Below are 23,823 nucleotides of genomic sequence, written 5' to 3'. Positions count from 1 at the left end.
TCATAGGCCAGATTTGTGATGTCCTTAGGGATCTGGATTGGGACTACATAGTACCCAAGACCTGCCCTATATTCCTGTAGGACTGTAGATATCCATCTGAGAAGAGTAGTAGTCATTCCTTTCTTTTGTGCGGTTTCAATCTGAGACCACAGAGCTATTGGGAGATGAATTCTCGAGCACTTCTTGCCAGCAAAATGCAGAGTACCAATCAGATCAAAATCAAGACCACAGTGCGATTGCTTTCACATTTGGGAAGTTGAAACAGCCTGGAAAGATGTAATATCAGAGGTTGCAATGCCAGCACATCTTTCCCCCCTGTTTCTAATCTGCTGGATGGTCAGGTGAGCTTTCAGATCAAAAGGTATCAACCCAACATAGTTGCAATGTATTCATTTTAGCCACTGGAGGTCACCAGAGTATTTATAGAGCTCACTAGCAGTATCTAGTGGAAAGCCTTGAACATGACAAAATTTGGAGTGAGTCTGCACAATATGTCCATGGAATTAAATATTTATACACAGTTATTTATTGGCCCTCATCAGTCTCTGGAAACAACAAAAATAGGAGGCATGTTGCCATTGAGAAAAGAAGGAGTCGTACTTCTTTTCTGTGGCAGGATTACTGATCTATCCCTTTATTGATGTTTCCTCTGGACATTTTCCATTTACTTTGTACAAGGAATGTTTAATGAAAGTGAGATGCGTTTTGATAGACTATTGAGAACTGGCCTTATCTGCAGTTTCAGACTCAACAGATTGGCTAAACTTACAGAACATTCGACAAAGACTTCTTAAAGATATTACAATAAAAGGAAATGTAAATAGATTGGACCTTTTTGTAGATATAGGTCTTTGTTTACCATTTGTTTCACTCTTTAAAAGATAAATTCCTAGTTCTGCATAGTCTGTAATCCTGTAATAGAGAGTCTATAAAGAAGCTGGATAAATAAAAAGATTGTCTTCATTGGATCGTAGTTTCAAATACAATGAAGTGCCATTTAAAGATGTTTTTTTTTTCTTAGGACAGTTCTTTTGATTTTTGAAATGCTGCTATTATTTACCGCACATCAAGCTGTGTTTTTAAGAGAAGAGTTGTGTGATTAAGTATTGTGAGAAAGGCATTGGTTTAAGATGTTGCAGCATGCTGAGAAGTGTTATGAATGATTGAATACTAAAGTACACAGTTTCAAATCTAGAAAATGACCATTAAAATACCTTGTGTCATCTGACAGGAGCAGTATTTGGACTCCGCTCATCTGATTACAAATACTTCCTACAGGTCCCAGAGCTGCCACATGAGAACATTTATTGAACAAGATTTATCTGGCAATTTTCAAAATGTTTAAGAAACAAATGACAATAAAATCATACAGACTATGGTTAGAATCTGTTTAGATTTCTGGCGTGAAATTGGCCATTCTGGTTTTGAAAATTGTTGAGAAAGGTCACATGCTGGAAGAGTGCATGAAATGCAATGGCTACCCTGTTGGTAGTGTAATACTAGGCACCCTAGATGTTGTCAAAAATGAGAGTTGACTTTGGCTGAAGCCATATCCTGTCAGTTCTCTGGCAGTTGCTAGATCTTCAGCATCTTTAGCAAAGCTCTAGTCTGATCTGGCTGAATCCCGATGGAGAGTCACTTGGATATTAATGAGCCTTTTTCAGTTTGGAAATGCACAACTAGTGAAGTGCCGTAATGATCATTCCTACGGTCTCAATTACTTAACAGCTACATAACTGATTTGGAGGAGGGGGCAAGTGTAATGTGTCCAAATTTGCTGCTGATGCAGAAATAGGTGGGAGGGCATATTATGATGAAGGCTTAAAAAATCTGCAAGGGGAAATAGGTAGATTGAGTGAATGGGTAAAAACTTGGCAGGTGGAGTTTGATGTAGAAAAATGTGAGCTCATGATCTTTGGTAGGAAGAATCTGAAGGCAGGCTATAAATTAAATGGAGAGAAACTACAAAAAAATGCAGCACCTTGGGATCTGAGTGTTCCTGTGCATGAAACACAAAACATTAGCATGCTAGTGCAGCAAATAATTAAGTAGGCAGATGGAATTTTTACCTTTTTGTTGCTAGCGGGTTTAAAATATAGGGGAGTCCTTTTACAACTCTACAGGGTGTGGCTGAGGTTCCACCTTGCACAATATCGACAGTTATGGTCCGTGCATTTAAGAAAGGACATTTTGCCATTTGAGGACGTTCAAAAGGCTAGCTTGATTGTTGAGTCATCAAGAATAGGTAAACAGGTTAGGCCTTTCTTTATTTCAGTTTAGAACAATAATCTTATTGTAACATACCAGATTTTAAAGGGGGCTTGATATGGTTGAGAAGATGTATCCACTAATGGGGGAATCTCAAACTAAGGACAATTACAGACAAATGAGGCAACCATTTAAAACTGAGATGTAAAGGAATTTATTCTTTGCAGATTGTGAATGTTAGGAGGTCTTTATCCCTGCATTGGCTAGATTACTGAAAGCATTTAAAGAGGGATAGATATATTTTTGATGTATCGAGGAGTTGAGGGCAATGAGGAGCTGGCACAAAAGAGGAATTGAAGTCTGGACAGATCAGTCATTATCTGATCATTATAGAATAGTAGGGCAGATTTGTAGGGAAGACTGACTACTTCTGCTCCTATTTCTTATGTATAAACCTAAGAGTGTTACACAACTCTACTATTCTATTCTGAGGGGATAAAACTTGCAGATCTAACAAGGGGAGGTCATGATGAGGAATGATGAAAAAGAGGATAAGGAAGAAAAGGATGATGCGGAGATCGATGTCAATCAGGCAGTTGCCAGAGAAGAGAAATTCTCTGAAGCAAACTCTCTCCTTTAATATGTCAACCTTCTATATGTCCCATTTCTTTTATCCACCTTCTGAAGACTTTCCAACACTATCCCTGGATCATCTTCACATAACTTAAGATATAAATAACAATATCAATACATAAAATAAATAGTTTTAACTTAAGAAACTCTACATTATAGTTTTGCCAGATTTTACTCCCCTAATTATGACATGAAATCACACTCATGCAGAAGTTAAATATCTCCCAATATTATTTATTTGTATTATTGCTGTTCGAAGTTGGTTTGGCCCCTGATGGAGTCTGGGAAGAGGAACATGGCTGATTGTCCACTAAGAACACTGGAAATGTTTTTGTGGGTGACTTCAAGTAGCTCTGGGTTTTGAGGATCTGGCTAACCTCAGTTGGGAACGTTTGTTTCAACTGACAGCATGGACACAACATGGAAATCATGTCAGAGTCTGTAGGTGTGCAGATATGCTCTCAACTTGTGAGGACAGAATATCTTTCCCATGGAGCCAATGCCATAGTTTTGGGACTTTGCCTCTATACTGCCTTTATTCCACATAAAGAAGTATACTGTTGCTGTGAAAGCCCATATTCATATGTCCCACATTTCGATTCATACAGTCATTTGTAGATTGAAAACTCAAGTAGGTGCTTATCCACAGAGTTAAATAACAACTGCAGAAGGTGGATGGAAAATGTGGGACAGACAGGAGGTCAGAATGTTGCTGTTTTACTTCAGTAAAGCTTTCAGAGTTGTTACCAGAGGCCCAATTGTTGTGGATTCTACAAGTGTCCATGGTAGACTGCATGGAGTTTCAAACTCTCAGAAGTTAAAATTGGACTCCTTGTGCTTTCTCTGTGGACTTGTTACACTGGTATGCTGCACAATGTACTTAAAAATCTGTTATAATTAATCATTAATATTGATTTTTCTCATCTGTGCTCTACAGCAGAGGCAAGATAGAAACCCTGTCTATGGACTAATGCTTGGTGATGTTCTTGGTGCTGACCTAATTTGCTTAACCTGCAAGGTTTGTGTAGTACCAGTTTCTAAGCTAGTGCTCTCTGAGAATGATATTCTGTCAATATGAGTGATGCCCCCTTTCAACTATTCACATTCTTGGCAGTCTACTTGATCTTCACCTAAAAGGAAAGAGAGTGACAAGGATTAACTTTTAGTGTCAAGGATAAAACTGACAGATGACTGACTGCTGGAACAGTTGCATTCTGTCAGACATAGTATGCAAGGGTGAGATTTCCATGGGAAGGGACAGTGTGTAAGATTTTCAGAAACCCTACAGGATTCATCCATTAGCTTCTCCATTGGCCATACCCTGACCCAGTCTGTCCTCACAATCTCTGAGACTACTTTCAACTGAGATCTTGAATAGCCATTGCTCTTCTACTCACCTCCTGACCTCACCATCTTCCCACTATTGCTTGTAAGTTCGACTTTATGTAAAAAGGGAGGGAAGTGTTAGTGGTGGCCCAATGGGATACTTTGAGAATGTGCACACCAAGATGGAATAGTAATGCTAGTATGTGGAAGGTAACAGAATTGGAAGGAGCTTAAGCAGTTACTGGCAGAGTAAGAGGGAGCACAGTGTAACATTAGGAGCTGAAGTAATGGAGTGAGGTATGCTACAGTTTTTGGAAGAAGGTCCTGGTGAGCAGTGAGGGAAATGGTTGTGAATGCTGGTCTTCAGTTGGGCAGGGTTATGCAGAGAGTGAGGAATAAAAAATCCTTCTGTTAACCACCTTGACCATGAAAATATTGCCTGAATTATTGTCAGAGCAATGGGTTGGCAGTCTTTGCTCATGCCCCACTCCACCATGCATTCAACTGACTCCTAAGTGGCTTTGACTTCGGTTACTTGGTGGGAAGAAGATGTCTTTTACCTTGCTCACTTCTTCCACTGAAACACCCAGGGCTACATCTGAGAAAAATGAGATCATAGACTCCTCTTTAACCTGTAATATTTACTCAGATAAATATTTATCTGAGAAATCATGAGAACTTTCAGAGATATGGTTAACAATTTGACTTTATTTCAATAAAACTGTTGTCAGTAGTATTTTTAGTTTTCAATTCTAATTTTGCTGGAATCCATGTGTTCAGATGTGAATTCAATTACTATTCATTTAAATACTGTTTTAAATCCAGGATCGCTGCAGTTTCAACTGCATGGTGACACGGTGGCTCAGTGGGGCGGCGTGGTGGCTCACTGATTAGCACAGTTGCCTCACAGTGCAAGGGACCTGGGTTTGATTCCCGCCTCAGGTGACTGTGTGGAGTTTGCACATTCTCCCCATGTCTGTGTGGGTTTCCTCTGGGTGTTCCAGTTTCCTCCCATAATCCAAAGATGTTAGGTGAATTGGCCATGCTAAATTGCCCATAGTGTTAGGGGTAAATGTACGGTAATGGGTCTGGGTAGGTTACTCTTTGGAGAGTCGGTGTGGACTTGTTGGGCTGGAGAACCTGTTTCCATACTAGGGAACCTAATTTAATCTAAACTCCAGAATCAAACTACCAGCTATGCTGTCAGACAGACTGCAGAATAGGTTATATAACTCACCCTTCCTATACTCTAAATTTAAAGTACAACCCCATAATACAATCCATATATAAACCTCAAAATTGTAACAAAGTCCCAGGAGAACATCATAACTCGGAGACAGCTTCCTATATACCACCTGTTTTCTTTGTAAGGTTATGTTAGGTACACATGGAACTTTTAATACTTGCTGTACACTCTGTGCTCAACTTATTTAAAGAATTATTAAAGGAAAGACCTTCTGAATTTTCACCTGGGTAATGTAACTTCTACTTGCCCCCGGTCCTTCACAATTTTTGTAGCTTGAATAACTAAGCTAGAGAGACTGAGTGTAATCCTTTCCTTATTTTGAAGACCTCAAACAAAGCTCCAGTAAATGAATTAGTGCCTCCGTTAATGTAAGAGAAACAAATTTCAAATATATTAAGCTTTGGTATTGCTGAAAACAGATACATTTTGTCTAAAGTTTTTTAGCTTGTACTCATCAGGACATTTGACAAGAATACCAATTCAAGGGGAAAATCAACCTTTATACCATGTGAGAAGAGAGTGCCAGTTGATTGGTCAGGGGATTGCAGTGGGAAATGAACCAGTGAATGGCTGACACCCATTTTTTGAACCAAGTACAATGCATGTACGTGTTCTTTCTGTCTGCAAAGAACAGAGCTCTGTACATTAATATATGTAGCTTCCAGTACATGTAAGTGTATCACACTGCAAGCCCAACTGACAATCCTAAATTGATCACCAGTATAATTCCTCACACATTCAGGATTATCTAGCAAATGTTGTCTGATTGAGGATTCACATCTATTGCTAGATATGTGTTATGAATTTTGCAAGTGTAGGCTAGTTAGGCACTGCCAGTACCTTACTTGTTTCAACCATCTGAAGGGATATCTGAAGTAAAAGCAGAAAATGCTGGAGAAACTCAATAGGTTTGGCAGCATTTGTGGAGAGAGGATCCGAGTTAGTGTTTCAAGTTCAAAGACTCTTCGTTGGAACCATTTGAATCAAACCTTAGCTCTGTTTCTCTTTCCAGAGATGCTGCTAGATCTGCTGAGTTTCTCTTGCGTTTTTCGTTTTGAATTCAGATTTCCAGCAGCTGTAGTATTTTGTTTCTGTTTGAAGGAACGTTTTGTTTGATATGATTTGCCTATCTGTGGGACCAAGTACCTACTTACCGTTTGAGCAACAGATGAAGCTGGCTGTTTCACACCACTACTATGCGATAGCAACACAGGTGTTATTTACCACTAACAGGATACTGCCATCAAGACAAAAAAAAAATTGTTCTGCCGCACAAATGAATAATGTGGTATATGAATTTCAGTGTTGGTGTGATGCCAGATATGTAACCATACTTCCCAGAAAACAGTGAATCATATCAGTCAGCATGTCCCTTCTGTTGTACTCGACAAGCAGAATACCAACCGTGCCCAATCAGCTCAGGCTTGCAAAAGTTGCAAGTTAGTTTCTAATATTAGTTGTGATTCTGTAATTGGATAACAGTTACTGGTTTGTCCTGAAGATGCAAGAAACTTTGCTGCCATCAATTTAAGGTTGCCAATTGACCTAATTGACATAATTCCAATCAATTGTTTCAGTCGGAATTAGATACATTGCTCTCTAAGATCCTGTTGGTGATCGTACTCTGCAGCTGACTCATATAGATGCAGATTTCCAGGTTCATTACCTGTTCTGAACTGAGTTCTTTGATCTCAGGTGAGATTTTTGCCTTAGGTTTCAGCAGCCCCGGTTTAGTGGAGGTGAGTGTTGATCAGAGCTTTGCTCAGCACTTGACTCTTTTATATGTGGAGGTTCTGGAGGATGACCAGTATCTATTCTGCCATACCTCAACATGGGCCACTGTCTTCAGGAGAGAAAGAAGACTGAATAAAATAGCTCAGATTCTCGTTTTTTCTACTCACTGAAGCAGTACAATTTTGCATAGGCGAAGTCAGGAGATTAGATCATTGTTTACATTGAGGTGTTTAAACTGGTAAATATTTTAATAACTGTTATCTACATATCTGGAATCGGAGTAGAAAAATGGCTTTCTATTTTAGTGTCTGATTTGCACTTTAGAAAGGTTCCCTCTAAGAGAACTGGGATAGCAAATCTATAGGTTGGTCAGTTGTTTCAGGGAACAAAATTACCATTGCCACCTGGATTATTCAAGTAGGGGAGGAGTAACCTAAGCAGTTTTGATCAGATAAAAAATGAAATGTTCACAGCCGTTTAAATGGTGTGAAAATAATTGATTTTTCGATCAAGTTGTCCCACAGTGCTCTTTATTTTTCTGAATAGTGAGTTTTCTTCCATTAAATAGGTGCATGAACGTAGCAGTTGAGATTGGCATCCAGTTGCCCTCTCACTGACATTGTTTGTTTTCTCTTGCAGGAAAGGATGAGCCCAGCAGTTACACTTGCACAACTTGCAAACAGCCATTCAGTAGTGCATGGTTTCTCCTCCAACATGCCCAGAACACCCACGGATTCAGAATTTATTTAGAGACTGAGCACGGAAGTCCATTAACCCCAAGGGTTGGCATTCCTTCAGGACTTGGGGCAGACTGTGCTCCTCAGCCTCCTCTTCATGGACTTCACATAGCTGACAGTAGTCCTTTCAACCTACTGAGAATGTCTGGGCCTGTCTCACGGGAAACCCCAGGGCTTGGAGAAGGCCGCTTTCCCCCTACACCTCCGTTGTTTAGCCCACCACCCCGGCATCACCTGGACCCACATCGAATGGATCGGCTGAGTGCTGAGGAGATGGCTATGGTGGCTGTACATCACACCAGTGCCTTTGACAGGGTACTTCGTCTTAACTCCATGCCTATCGAGCCACCATCCATGGATTTCTCTAGGAGACTTAGAGAGTTGGCTGGCAACACTTCCACTCCGCCATTGTCACCAAACCGTCCGAGTCCTATGCAAAGGCTATTGCAACCATTCCAGTCGAGCAACAAATCCCCATTTCTTAGCACGCCACCCCTCCCACCCCTCCAGCCCACAGCACCTCCTGCCCAAACTGTGCTCAAATCTAAGTCTTGTGAATTCTGTGGGAAAACATTTAAGTTTCAGAGCAATTTGATAGTGCATCGTCGAAGCCACACCGGTGAGAAACCATACAAGTGCCACCTTTGTGATCATGCCTGCACTCAGGCCAGCAAATTAAAGAGACACATGAAAACACACTTGCACAAGTCCTCACCTATGACAGTCAAGTCAGATGATGGCCTTTCCACCGCAAGCTCTCCTGAACCGGGTACTAGTGACCTTGTTGGCAGTGCCAGCAGTGCCCTCAAATCTGCAGTAGCCAAATACAAGAGTGAAACAGATGCCAATATGATTCCAGAAAATGGAGATGAAGAGGAGGAAGAAGAGGAAGAGGAAGAAGAGGAGGAGGAAGAGGAGGAAGAGGAGGAGGAACCTGAAACTGAAAATAGGTCTGATTTTGCGTTTGGTGTCAATCTAGAGAGTGGGCGTCACCATGAGAATAGTTCTAGACCTGTAGAGGAGAAGAGATCTTTGCCTGAAGTGATGCACAGCATTACCATGAATACAATACAACATTACGGTGAGGGCTTTCACCAAGTTCTTGTTGAAAAACACAAGCGGACTCATCACTCATCTGAAACTGAAGTTCAAAGAGATACTTATGATGAAGATTCAGTTGCTGGTGAATCTGATCGCACAGATGATGGTACAGTCAATGGTAGAGGTTCCTCTCCAGGTGAATCAGCCTCTGGAGGTTTATCCAAGAAGCCTATTTTAGGAAGCCCAACTTCCCTTAGTCCTTTTTCCAAACGCATAAAACTTGAGAAAGACTTTGACTTGCCATCAGCACCTTTGGCTCCCACGGACAATGTTTACTCCCAGTGGCTCGCTGGTTATGCTGCCTCACGACAGATGAAAGACCCATTCCTCAGCTTTGGAGACTCCAGACAATCGCCTTTTGCAACTTCATCTGAGCACTCTTCAGAAAATGGAAGTTTACGCTTTTCCACTCCTCCAGGAGAAATGGATGGTGGGATCTCAGGTCGGAGTGGCACAGGAAGTGGTGGAAGCACGCCCCATATCACTGGACCTGGTCCTGGACGGCCCAGCTCCAAAGAGGGCAAGCGAAGTGACACATGTGAATTTTGCGGCAAAATCTTCAAGAACTGCAGCAATCTCACAGTCCACCGGAGAAGCCACACGGGCGAGAGACCATACAAATGTGACCTGTGCAACTACGCCTGTGCCCAGAGTAGCAAGCTCACGCGACATATGAAAACGCACGGTCAGGTGGGGAAAGACGTTTACAAATGTGAAATTTGTCAGATGCCTTTTAGCGTGTATAGTACCCTCGAAAAACACATGAAAAAATGGCACAGTGAGCGCTTGTTAAATAATGATATAAAAACTGATTAGGTGTATTGATGCTCAAGTTCCCTATAGCTTTTCTATTCTCTTGTGATCAAACGAAGTGGAAGCTGAGGACGTAAGGAACATGTGCTTAATGCCAGCACAGCTGGTTTAACGTCACTGATGAATGCATGATTTGTATCGGGGCAATACTATTGCATTTACGCAAACTCGAGCCTTTCTCTTGTGCAATAATTTACGTGTTGTGTATGTTATTGTTTTTTTCTCTTATTAGACCGCATGTATGGTATGTTTGGCAGTTTAATTCTGTCTTCAGTTGGTGTTGAGTAACTACCCTTCTCTGTTTTATTTTGGTTTTTGAAAGAAGACTACCATGCTGCATAGTGTCCTGTAACACATATCATGTAAAGTTTAGGTTGTAACATAGAGAGGGAAAACAAAATGAGGGAAAACAACACTCCCCATTTATTCCTTTGTTTAACCCTCTATGGACAGACTGGAATTCGCACTGTTAAAACCATTTTTTTTCCAAAAGAAAAATCTGTCCTCAAAGGGTTAATATATTAAATTAGAACACAACAATTGCTGGCCTTGACTTTTGGAGAAGAAAATAAATTTGATGAAGATGATTGGGTGAATACTATTGAATAATCTGAGTGCCTTGCATCTATTTAAACTGTATTGGTTTTCTTTCTATTCTTCAGTTTAGTACTGGAGGAGTAGCCTTGGGTTTACGTTGACCCAAGTAATAGTTCCACATCATGCACCTGATTGTTTTGGCTACCAGTGAGTTAACCAATTCTCAATATTGAAACAAAATGAAAATAACAAAACACGAGGAAAAAAAGTCTTGACAAATCCATTAACGTCACAGCATCTATCTGTGATCCTGAAAGTCATGCTTGATTTGTACACCACACAGCAGTTGTATAAACATAAAGATGATACATTAGTGCTCATCCAGCTACCCACCCACCCCCAGCTTTTACTTAAATCGCACTTGACTCTGCTTGTGACTTCTATGCCCTTTCTTTAATCAGGGGTACAGAGGCTGAGCAAAAAGACAAAAGGATAAAAGACAGCTCAGATAGGACAATTAAGTGCACTGTACAATTTTCCCAGTTTACAAACATATAATTAAGGGAAAAAAAACTTACTAAAATACTAAGGAAAGGAAAATGAACTGATTGTTTAATGTCAATTTGCCAGTCATTGACTAGAATAGTGCACCTGGCTAAACTTAAAAAGAATATTAAGTATAAAGCAACACATTTGAACATCACGTCTCCTCAGTGGACGATAACGGGACTGCAGTTGATTTAGAATAAATAATCTCGCTCCTACAGTGCAAGACGTTTTGTACAGATTTTTTAAGTATAAATGGTAAGATTTTTTTTTAAAAGAGACACTTCATTTTGTTCGGAAAGACTATATTTTAGAGTTCCAGTGTCTTGGTGGTTGTCAAGACTCCTACATGTTATACAGTTAGTGGATACTCTGCCTTGGATACACAGCTCTTCAGGTTGTACAAAACTCACATTGGGGAAAGGTTTAAGATTATATATATATATATATATAGTGTATATATATATAGTACTTAACTATAGGAAAATGCACACATGTTGATTCCTATGCTAAACACATTTATGGTCTCTACTTTTCTGTATTTCTAGAATGGTTATTTGAAATAAATGTTCACCTAGTGTAGGCACAATAGTATTTATATTGAAGCTTGTATTTTTAACTGTTGCTTGTTCTTTAAAGGTATCAACGTACCTTTTTTTGGTAGTGGAAAAAAAACACAGGCTGCCACAGTATATTTTTTTAATTTGGCAGGATAATATAGTGCGAATTATTTGTACGTTTCAACAAAAAAAAACAAACAAACAAAAAAAAGTACACACCCGTGACATTGTATAGTTAAGAGGTCGTATAACGGCCACTTGGGGGTAACTTTAGAAAGTCACACCAATGGTCAAAGCGGATGGTTGTACATATCTTTCCCTTCCTGCTGCCATACTGTATACAGTACTGCAAGCTAATGTTTGTTCTGTAGTGTGCTTCTGTCTCCTAACCTCTCACCTACTACATTCCAGCATCTAACTTCATATGCAGTAAATTAAATGTTTGCAGTTTTTTCATTGCCAAAAACTAAATGGTGCTTTATATTTAGATTGGGAAAATTTCATATGCAAAGCATATTAAAGCCGCTTGAGTCAATACATTTTTGTAAATGGCAATGCAGAATATTTTGTTATCGGCCTTTTCTATTCCTGTAATAAAAGCTGTTGTTGTAACTTGAAAATTATCTTTTACTATGGGATTCACTATTTATTATTGCTTATGTGCGCTGTTCAAAACGGATGCACTAAATTGATCTTTTTTCCATTTTATTTTTTAATTTTTTTTCTTTGTTTAGATGACCAAAGGTCATTACAACCTGGCTTTTATTGTATTTGTTTCTGGTCTATGTTAAGTTCAGGAGTCTATTGGAAACCACTGTCTGTGTTTTGGCAGTTGTCTGCATTATCCTGTTCACATGCCCATTTTGTCCCTTTATGAAAAAAAATTAATAAAAATTTTAAAGCTAATTGGTGAACCTTGTGTGTGCTTATTTATTGCTTTTCTCATTTTTTTTTATTTTTAAGTTTATTTAGTTATTTGTTTTTATATGGCATACTCCAAATAAGTAGCTTCTGCTCCAGCTAAGGTTTATCTCTGCCGTGTCCCCTTTCTCTGACCTGTAAGTTTTGTCAGCATGCTGGAGAAAATTGCCTGTCTTCTGTAAAGGTTTAACATTTCGGATAACCATCAAATTCACAAATTCACAGAGTGTCATGTGCAGAGTTGTATCCTGCATGGTTGGGGATTACTGGCCATTTGGCTGGATTGTTTAGACCATTGGCTATCCAAATTTTTTAACATGATGTTTTGATTGTAGAATGAAGCAGACAATAAATTCTTTGTTACTAACAGAGCATTCAGAACATTTAATTGATGTCTATTTCCCTGACCTCCTCCCCCAAAGAGAACATGACCAATCTTCATATCTGTGCACTCTGTTTGTACATTTAGAGTTAATTGTCAGGTAGCAGTTGGATATGCAGGCACTACCAGTTTAATTGCATTTCACCACGTCAATTGATTACTAAACCCCATCTATTTGGACCTTTTATGTAAAACAATAAACTATTGAGTATAGCTGCTCTACTTGCTCAGCCAATGTTGCACCTTCTGTTTATAAGACTTGGGCCCGGATTTTGCAGTTATAATGACAGCGAAACTGTCAGTGTTTGCTGTCATTACAGCTGTGAAATTAACAGCAAGTTCTGGTGCCTGCACATGCACAGTTAAACACAGAAATTCACAAGTTACTGTCAGTGATTCCCTTCATCTTCACAGGTTACACTGAATCCCCACAGACGACATGTCTCAAAATCACTCAACTGACAAAAGCTTCCTTTTTTATAATGTAATATTACTATTAAATATTTCAGTAAATGAGTTGGCTTGTAGTAGATTTTTAACTGAGTTTTTAAACGCTGTAGTAGGCTATGTGTTCTGCTGAAGAAAGTCTCTGAGCCTGGAAAACTCATGTTATAATGCAAAACTTTTCCACTGTGATAAAATGTTGTAGGTATTAATATAGTTAATTATCCTTAAATTTTGTTTGATATTTCACATTCTAATCCAATCATTGGTTTCACGCTGTAAAATTGAACAAAATGCACGTTAATGCACTTTACTTCCTAGTTTGTTTTCTGTAAGAATGTCATGATGGCATCTCCATTGTTGGACACCTGGAGATTCCCTTGATTTGATGCCACAAGTCCACACCATGGAGATCACTAGGTCTTATGTGGGCAGCTTTCTTCAAGGTCAGCTGCGAGGACTGTTACTTCGCTGCTGACCACAAAATCCAAGCTATTGTTTTGAACATTTGAGACCTTGATGAGCTCAGATGGTATGATATAGATAAATAAATACTCAACGGTTTGGTGGTATTTGCTTTTTTTATGCAGGTGTGGGGAAATATAATAACTTAAGATGAGATGCAATGGTGTTGCCTTGTCTTCAAATAATATTTTTTAACTCCTTAATAATCATTAATAGGTTCTGTTTATAATACAAGTGCGTGTTCCACCTTCAAGTTATTTCTTGAACTTCATGTTAAGCTTCAACTCCAGAGATGTCTTCCCAGCAAGGATTACAGGATAACAAACAGTTAAAAGCCTTAGACTTTTTTCAAACCTAGTTTAATTAATTTGTTGTCTCCATGGCCCGCAGCAACTGACTTAGAATTGAATGTGGATTGTACTCTGTTTATGTGGCTTGGGAATTTAATGACTGAATTTGATTTGAATTGTTCTTACAAGTATGATGATGCCATGGCTATCAATATCAGTAGTTAGAAAGGTAGAAGGAAGAGAAGGCTGCAGTACCATGTGGATCAGAATAGGAAGGGAAGGGCTTTGAGATTGGAGACAGGAAGGGGATGACTGTATTACTGTGAGAAATAGCCTCATTCTGTAATCTGTATGTCATATTGTTCAGGTCAAATGGGAAAATCTTAACTATGTTTGATACTGATGTTGAACTGGTGGCTTTTCATTGAGTTAGATTTCAAAACTTAATGCCTAAACTTAAATCTGTAATTATAGCAAATCCAATATAAAGAATTATGGCCAAATCCACAATTTAGAAAAGTACCAAGAATGCCATTAATGACTAGGATTAGTTGCTATCACCATAAGAAACTAAAACTAGGAATTATAGGTACAGAGTTCTCATAGATGGGTGTAATAAGAAAGGAATGTCCACTTTTGCTTTTTCTAGTAAGTTTTATAAATTAAGTTATTTAATTTAGTATGTTTTGATTTTTGTTTCCCTTCTTCTGAAAACATTGACTACTGCTAGAGTAAACTTTTGCAGGATTCCCCTGTGCACATTCCTTAATTAGCCATTCTTTATATTTCTGTCCATGAGCTATTTGATCAGTGAAGGCATTACAACAAACCAGATCCTGTCCTCATTCAGTGCCCACTGAATTACATTTCCAACATTGGATGAGAATCAGGAATTGGGATCCTGGTTTGTTTTCCCCTTTCTACCCTGTGAGCACTGAGGTCAGTTGTAACATCCTGCTGTCACTTGGTTTGAGATCTGCTAATCAGGCATGGGCTGGACTTCAAATCTGGAATTTTTTAAGTTTATAGGGCTCAGCTTTGTAATGGCAGTGAAATTGGATTCACCATTAGCGTAAAATTGACTATTAATGCATCAGCAGTTCATTTAGCACAAAACCGGTTTGTCCATTGACTTCGATGAAACAGAAGATCAGACTCAGTGTACAACAGACTGCTAATTTTCTACAAGCCTGAGTTTTGTTACTGAAAAAGACCAGTTTTATTACCAATGTCTTTCCCACTGACTCACAACAGGCGTGTGCAAATTTCACTATTTTTATATTCGTGATAATATTACATTGAATTGAAACTCAAAATGAAAGAATTTGTCCCTCCAGATTTGGTCCATGGACCAAACAAATCCATGATAGAAATTACTTCTGGGAATGTTAGCAAACCTCTAAGATGTTTATATGATTTTCCCTTTTCCATTACTATGTCAGCTGCATTAAAATAATAAATGCAAACTTATCTTACAATACGGTAGCAGTAGCTCTTAGCTTATCATTTAATTTTCTTAAGAGTTGATTATGTTTTTCCCATATTAACTAAATTTTTGAGTGTCTGGTGCAAAACTTGGATACAAAGTGGGTAATATAATAAATTTTTCATGTCCTAAAGTAACTATGATACCATCCATTTTTGTCCTTTTCAAATGGGCGCAAAACGGAGGGATGAATGGGCTCTTTGCCCTTTATTGCACACTTTGAGAAGGGGCATGGATAGATAATCACTCCCTGTTCTTATAGAAAGGTGGAAACTTCTCATGGGTGCAGCACTTGATCAGCAGCCAAAACTTTGCAATATAACTACTGACAAATTTAAAGTTTTATTAAGAAATAATATGCAATGCAAATAGAAAATTTGGAAAACAGATTGCAGCATCCAGAAATTATGCTTGAACTATTTATTTTTCAAATACTGACTGATCTGCTGTGCATTTCCATAGTTTTCTAAGTGAAAGGTCTAGAATGGTCATTTTCTTTAAAAATATTAAAAGATTGAATTTGTTAAATAAATTTAAGTTTTTAACGTACCATTGTTATTGCGATTGCTGAAGATTTAGTTCTGCCAAATGGAGAACATTACACCTCTAAAACTCCGGTGCCCGCAGGTGTGTTTCTGTTGGCATCTCTTCATACACTACAACCATATTTCAAACAAATCATTGGTGCATGCATCTTTGAGTCTAAAACTGCAAGTGAAGTGGCACAAGGAAACAGTGGCTTTCTCAAACTGCTACGCATTAATTGCATTATAAAATCGTGAACCTGTGAGGCCTTTGTGCATTTATGAGAATTTCATAAGCAGATTTATGTGACAAGCAAAACATGTAAGGCACTGTTGTAAAACTATATACAAGTGTGACCCCATTTTCTCATAAATTTGGTACATATATATATTTTCTTAGTTACATGTTATTTGAATGATTAAAACTACAATGTCACATTTAATTTCATCTATACATTTATAAAGCAACAGGCATTTTTTTGTTTTATAACTGGAGACAGGAGGAAGTCAGGGAGCTACACATGCAATGTTCTACATTATTGACACACAAGGGACATAACAGCCCATACTCCAAGATCTAGAAGCTGTATGTTGCAGTTCCTTGCTTTAAAGGGTAAGACTAAACTTACTCTATCTATGCTGCTATTGAGGAACCTTTCAGCTGAAGCAGTTTAATAAATCCAATTCCACCTTTGTGTAACTATATGCCTCTGAAAACATATGTAAAATATTGGTATTAGATTGTTTTATCATTTTGTATTTGGCATCTTTGACCTGTTTTGTGGGCACTTTTGGGACAAATTGTATGGTCTACGTTAGAGGAGTTACTTTGAATAAATATTTTTGGCATTTTATTATATTGAATTTTTAAAAAGTACCATATGTTTTTAAAATTTCCATATGCAATTAAGAATCTTATCAGTTTGACAGAGGGGGCGTATAGCCAATGTGTGAGGCCAGAGATGGAGAAGGAAGAAGGGTAAAAAAGTATTTTTGAGAGAGAATGAAGATCTGTAGACACAATACTAATTCTTTAGAGAGGATTTGCTTTTCAAATAATGAATTTGACTTGCTTTTTTTTATCAATTATCGCCCCGTTAAAGACACTTACATGAATGCAAGTTGTTGCTAAAGCAACACTTGGGATTTTACAACAACTGCATAGTCTCCTAGACACTTTTACAAGTAGTGGAGTATTTTGGAGGGATGTGATGAAGCAAATCTTTATTTCACAGTTTTAAAAGTATTCTAAATGTAACAGCTCAGGCTATTTTTAGAATCATTTTTAAAATAGTTATATTTTATAATTAATTTCTCCATCACTATTGGTGCTGCCATGGGTCTCACAGGATATTTTGTGCTGACATTTGTTAGGCTACTGTTCTGCAGTGCATATTCATTAGAATGATACTGTGCTAAAAGAGTTCATTTTGAGGACAGGTTGCATAAGCTGGGTTTGTGGTTCTTTGAATAAGAAGGATTAAAGGATGATCCACTTGAGGTGTTTAAGGTGATTAAAATTGATAGGGTAGATAGAAAGAAACTATTTCCTTTGATGGGAAATAATGTTGCGCAATCTTAAAATTAAAACTAGACCATTCAGAGAAGATGTCAGAAAGCATTTCTTCACACAAGGGGTATTGAAAACCTAGAATAGTTATTCCCTGCAAGTTCTGGAAGTGCAGGTCCCTTCAAGGGTAAACCAGGACAATTCCAGCTTTGATTGTGAACAGAGAGAGTATATTGAACCTTGTGTTTGAGAGGCTTTTTCTTGAGTGCTACTTTGGTGTATTGGTAGTATCTCTACCTCTGGGACAGAAAACCTCATTTCAATCTTACTTGCTCTGCAAATCTGTCATAACATATCTGAACAGGTTGATATTTATGTATAGAAGATACTTATATCGTCTTTGAGGATTGTTGTTGGCTTCTGGGCAGAGAGAGATGATCGAGGAGGGAAAATTGGAAACTGATGTTTGTGCTAAACCATGGATTTACAACAAAACCCTTGTAAACTTCTGAATGTCTTTTGCTGCTTCATTCAACATACGGATTTCAGTCCATGAAACATTCTTCACTAACTCACAAAAAATAAGCTATACGTCAATGAAAAACATCAAAATTAAGATTTAATCATTTCTGTCAGTCTAAAATATTAAAGGATATGGACCCAAGATGTATGGATGTTAACATACAAGTCAGCTATGATTTAACTAAAAGACAGAAGAGGCTTGAGGAGATAAGTGGACTGCTCCTGCTCTTGTCTTCTATTGGAAAAAACAGTGTCATTGAATCCTATTTTTCTGATAGCTATTATGAACATTCTAACTTCAATACCGAGGACTAGAACTTACTGTGTTCCCTAGTTTTATCAGAAAAAAACATAATAACACCTCACCTGTCTCCTTCCTTGCTAAAATTAATAAAGCCAAATATTTCAACTCCCTGGTGACCACATTTGTTAATCTCTACCAAGCAGTTAATGACTGCTGTGCAATAAATTGAGGATCCTACTTTTATGTAAATAAGATGATGAAAATGAACAGACTGCTGGGAAGGAGGTATTGGAGGGTGATCTGGTGAAATAACTAAATGCTGTTTGAAACCTGAAATTTTGCTTTATTAACATTTTATTCGAATCCACTTTTCATTAGTGATTAATGAAGCCTCTATTTGGAAATGTCATAAATAATCAAATGAAAATGATCTGTTTTTAACTTCAACTAGAAATATATATTGTATTAATTATTTGACCTTCACTTAATTGTATTTCACTGCATCTTGACAACATGCAGTAAACTTAGTGCTGCAAAGAATGTAGCACATAAACATGTTTTGCCACCAAACATGTAACATTGCTGCAGTAAACATATTCATTAGTATATGTGCTGATAATGAATCTTTATTCTTTTACGGGCTGAGTAAATTCTGCCCTATTAAAGGAGCCAAATCAAAATAAATATCGCCTATATATCAGAGCAGATTAAATCGTCTATTTTAGTATTTTAGTTCACTAATTTGTTTCAGTGAATTTTTCTTTGAATTGGTTCCCTTTTAAGTATTTTAAGGCCATGCATCATTCATTTCAAAGTAGACAGTTAGCTGCCTCTAAGGCATATGCCAGAGCCATTCTTTAACTGACTTATGAGAGCTTGAGCTGGTGGCCTGTCATGAGCTGTTGTCTACACTTTTTCTCCAATTGGACAATTACCAAGACTCCTCTGGTGTCACTGCTAATTATAGGGTCAAGATTGGGAATCCATGTTCTATCTCCTGTATTATTAGATAATTGAGCACCTATCAATTGGATCACTTCAACCTACCTCACCAATACATTGAATAATCTATTAAGTACAAGAAAAGGAGTAATCTTTATGAAGGTGTTGTAACCAGGTAAAATGATGTGGAATTCATCTATTAACAAACAATTGGTCATTTGAAATCAACATATTTTAAAAACATTTAATTTTAAATCCACATAAAATCTCACCACCTTTTTCCAGTATTTTTAAACTCGTTTACTTTCTTGATTTGTGACCAGTGCAAAAATTGAGGAAGATTCTGTTTGTACGATGTTGTAAAATTATGTCTCTTTATAACTGGGTTAAGTTCAATAAACAGTGCACTGAGAAACTCTCCCTGCATTGCGAGCATTTTGTTAAACAAATTGAACAAAATTTTCTAAAATTTATTATAACCAAGACATGGCAAAACATTTTCAGCCTTATAAAGCCTCTGATTTTCTGCTCATTAGAATTTGAAAACATTGGAGAATTTTGGACAACAAATTTTTACTCCACAAAATTTTCCAAGTAGCTGTTTAGAATGTTGTTTGATATGCAATACAGTACTTCTTTTACATAAATACATTAATACTACACTGGAGGAGCATGGTTATGAATCATAATACAACTTTCACTATGCATTTGGTCTTAGAGTGGATTTTTAACCATAAAGAAATTGTGGCATGATACTTGTATACAATTTGTAATTTGCATCTTTATTTAATGTTGATTTAAGCTTGAATATAGTGATGTTTTTCTGTTATGGTGTGTGACTCAACAATGTTGCATTTTATAGCATGCTTAAATGATCTATAAGGCTATGGCTTAATGGCCCAATACAGTCTAATTCATTCTGAAGCAGATTGGGTTTGGTAATAAATGCTGCTGGCCTATCCTGGGTACTTTATACGTTAAAAGTGTAAAACTGTTAAAGGTAGGGATGGGTAGAAGGTTGATAGTTTAAAAAAATGTTTCTGATTGCTATTTCTGTTACTGATTTTTGTAACTACCATTTTAGTCCAAAATCTTTGTCCAATGCAATTGATACTTTTTTTTTTACAGCTCTGTCGCTTCTTTCTTTGCTGTTGTTACTAGCTGTTGATTCTTTTGAAAAATATGTTATTCATATTTACCTGAAAGTAGTATAAAGCTCTTTTTAACTTCTTTCTTTTCAGTTTTTCTCTCCTTCCCCTTCATTTCCTGAAGGTAATGACTCATTGGGATACTGATCTACGGGTGCTCACAGTCCGACAGTGCATCGTCTATGTGGCCGTCCCTCACACGTGAGCCTAGACATTGAGTGCTGTGGGAGCATCACAACTCAGCTAGTTCTTGGCCTCATCCAGCCACCACTTACACCACTTTATAGGCAGGGTCACTGGATAGTGGAGGAAATCCTGTGTGAATTTCTCATCTATTCACCTCCTGGTGAATGAAGACCAATCATTGCATCCCATTTCTATCCCAGTTGAGACCAACTGATTCAGTACAAAAGAAATGATTGGATCTGTGCTCTTCCAAGCCATCTGTGCCTTTGTATGACACCACATTCTGTATTCATTCCCTGAACTGTTTGCTGGGGTCAGGGTTTTGTTGAGGCAGTCTGGTAACCTTTTCTAATAGACTTAGTAGCTGCATTCAATTTATAATGATGAAATAAGTATGCAGTATCACATAGAAAATAATGTTATAAAGAAATATTGTAGGGTCAGAACATAGTGAATGTGATCTATTTATGATGTACGTTGATTATTCAAGTAAATTGGGAGAAGGAAGTGCAAATTGTACATGCTCTATGGAAGGACTGTGGTTGAAAATGTTTTTATGGTTCTATATATAGAGGTGTTGTATTTATTATAGCAGAGGAAGAAAGCGAATTATTTATGAGGATTTTATAGAGATAAATATTTCAATTCTGTGTCTGCTTCACTTTTTTTAAATGTCAGAACTCAAAATCTTCATATCATAGGTAGGAGATAATGTGTGCACCAATTTACAAATCAGATTAGATCAGGTTTTAAGCCATGAAGTTACCCAGGATAGTTGATGCATTGCCTCAAATGTTAGGAATCTATTTCTGTAAACTGGATTGTATATCAGAGCTACAGATTAAATCCTAGCTTCCCTTGTCACTCTATGGAGTCCAATTTCAAAATTCAGACATTGGGCCTGTTGTTTGTATCAGGATTGGGAACAAAGTTTGGGGCTGTTTCTTGATTCCAAAGATCTGCATGGAGAGTGGGGCAGGATAGTATTCACAGATCCCGATTTTCACAGGGATAGTCTGGTAATTGGCTGGACAGTGGTTCAGCAGCCAATTTGGCAACACAGAGCAAGTACCAACCTGATTTAAATAGTCTACAGCGACTATTATTGTGACTGTTGTTTTACTTTGTTACTTGCAGTAGGTGGAAAATGTGGGGCAGGGAAGATGGAGGCTGGAACTGTGGGCTAGGGCTTCCTCTCACTTCACAGCCATAGACCTACAGGGGTCTCTTTGAGAGAGTGAGGAAAAAGAGGGTGGTCCTTTTTCCAGAGTAGAGTAAAAGAAGGCCAGCCTCCCAATTAAACATACCTGCGTAGAGGTGGCTGACCACCTAAGCAGATGCTGTGGTCAGGTCAAATGTGTGCAATGCAAGCAAAGGTTCAATGTCCTGATTTGTTTTGGCAAGTTGACTCAGGTGTCTGGATAGTCAACCTCCAGCAGGCATCCAGGTGAGCAGTGTAAGGATGTATCCTGCTCCAAAACATAATTATGACCCATGGACCTACTGACCTTTCAGAAAGCTCTGAACTCTTGTGTTGTTGTGGACTTGCCAGCAACATAGAGTTTCCCATGGATATGACCCACAAAGGCCAGCCATACCTTGCCTGACTCTCTTTTGACCTTGCAGGACAAAAGGACACATAAGGCCCATTTTTAAAAAAAGTCTAGACTGGAGGAAGGGTCAAGTTCTTTTACATAGTCACAGCCATCTGATGATTGAGCACTGAGTGAATCAGATGTGTTTCACATGTTCTTGGGCTCATGTTCTCTTTTTGGAAGCCATATAATTATAGAGTAATAGAATCTTAAAGCACGGAAACACTCCCTTTGGTCCAACACATCCATAATGACCAGACATTTCAATCTGAACTAGTCCCCATTTGCCAGCATATAGTCCATATCCCTCTAACCCGTTCCTATTTATGGCCTTTTAATTGTTGGAATTGCACTCACCTCCACCACTTCCTCTAGCAGCTTGTTCCAGACATACACTACCTTTTGCATGAAAACGTTGCCCCTCAGGCCCTTTTTAAATCTTTCCCCTCTCACGTTAAATCTATGTCCTCTAGTTTTGGACTCCCTTGCCCTGGGAAAGAGACCTTGTCTATTCAGTCTATCAATGCCCCTCATGATATTATAAACCTCTATAAGGTCAACCCTCAGTGTCTGACTCCCCAGGGAATGTGTAAGCTTCCATTTATTAATGATGTGCCAAGAAAAGTAATGAAGTCTTGAAGGGGAACAAGGGTCCTTATATTGGACAATGAAAGGCAACGCTGGAGATGCCAGTCTGGCTGATCAGGAGCAAGTAATGGAATACAATGAGCATCCTTATTGGACAGGGTGAATAGAAACTGCAAGGCCTAACTGGAAAAGGATGGCTTGTACTGTACATCTAACAGCTGCATTGGAAAGTTTCAGCCTTGCAGAGGTTACTGCTCTCCAAGGCTAGTTGTCATGATTACTTCTTGTGTCTCACACTGATGTTACGGAGGAAAGAGAGATTTCTGTGACTGTGCCAGAACAGATGCTGGTATCAGAGCAAGCACCATCACATCTTACAAATGCATCCCCTCAGCTCAAATTTAGTCACTACAGTGGATTCCCATCAACAGATTAATAGGATGGCACTCAATGCATATCATGAGTGAATACGAAGAGTGATAGAATCAGAAGCTCCTGTGAACTGTTCTCCTTGGAGGATGGATACACACAGCATGCTTAACTAGGCACATGAAAAGAGGTTCTGGCAGTGACAGATGATTTCTTTGATGTCAAAAGTATGCCGGCTCATGTTGTAAATTGAGCAGTCCATTCTGCTCATGTAGCCCACTGGACTAAAGCTTTGAGCACATGAGTTCTTCCACTGAGGGAGTGATATGTTTCTGGAGAGATTTGTATCACAGCACTGGCTCTGGATGCAGAAACTGTGCTCTTAATGTTTAGAGGATGCATGCTATACTTTGTAGCATGGACCGATCATTGTAGCTGGTTGTGCAGATGTTTGGAAGGGATGTCAGTTGCACTCCAGTTGGTGGCCACTTCCCACCGTCCAGAACAAGATCTTAGGGCAAAGATAGTCACTGGAAATGTTGAGGGAACCACATGCATCTCAGCCACAGGCAGAGACAAATGAGTAGGCTGTAAGAGGAGTGCCACATAGAAGTGGCTAAGAGTGGAACTGCATCTGTCTGAGCACTGACTGCATCACTAACGTGTTTCACCTATACCTGGACTCATGTTCTCATTTTGAACACCATGTAATTATTGATCACAATGGCAGTTGTATAAACTTCTATTTTTAATGATGCATCAAGAA

At 38.4% G+C, this 23,823-nt stretch overlaps 1 protein-coding gene across 6 annotated transcripts in view; it reads left to right on the top strand.

The window, feature by feature from the left end:
• Positions 1 to 23,823, top strand: part of bcl11aa (BCL11 transcription factor A a) — a 287,894-nt gene that overhangs the window by 131,102 nt on the left and 132,969 nt on the right. For 3 of the 6 annotated variants that reach the window (XM_087991407.1, XM_087991410.1, XM_087991408.1), the window contains exon 3: positions 7,787 to 9,675. In XM_087991407.1, the coding sequence (XP_087847533.1) occupies positions 7,787 to 9,675 (1,889 nt within the window). Of the gene's footprint in view, positions 1 to 7,786; positions 12,348 to 20,412; positions 20,502 to 23,823 lie in introns of those variants that run through there. The other 3 variants (XM_043696043.2, XM_087991405.1, XM_087991406.1) reach the window with 2 other exon arrangements.

Source organism: Chiloscyllium plagiosum, unplaced genomic scaffold (assembly GCF_037043375.1).
Source record: "Chiloscyllium plagiosum isolate Xiang-an unplaced genomic scaffold, Cpla_swu_hap1 HiC_scaffold_10, whole genome shotgun sequence".
In the NCBI taxonomy this organism is placed as follows: domain Eukaryota; kingdom Metazoa; phylum Chordata; class Chondrichthyes; order Orectolobiformes; family Hemiscylliidae; genus Chiloscyllium; species Chiloscyllium plagiosum.
Note: the sequence above shows the minus strand (reverse complement) of the source record. Positions and strands in the feature narration are given on the sequence as shown.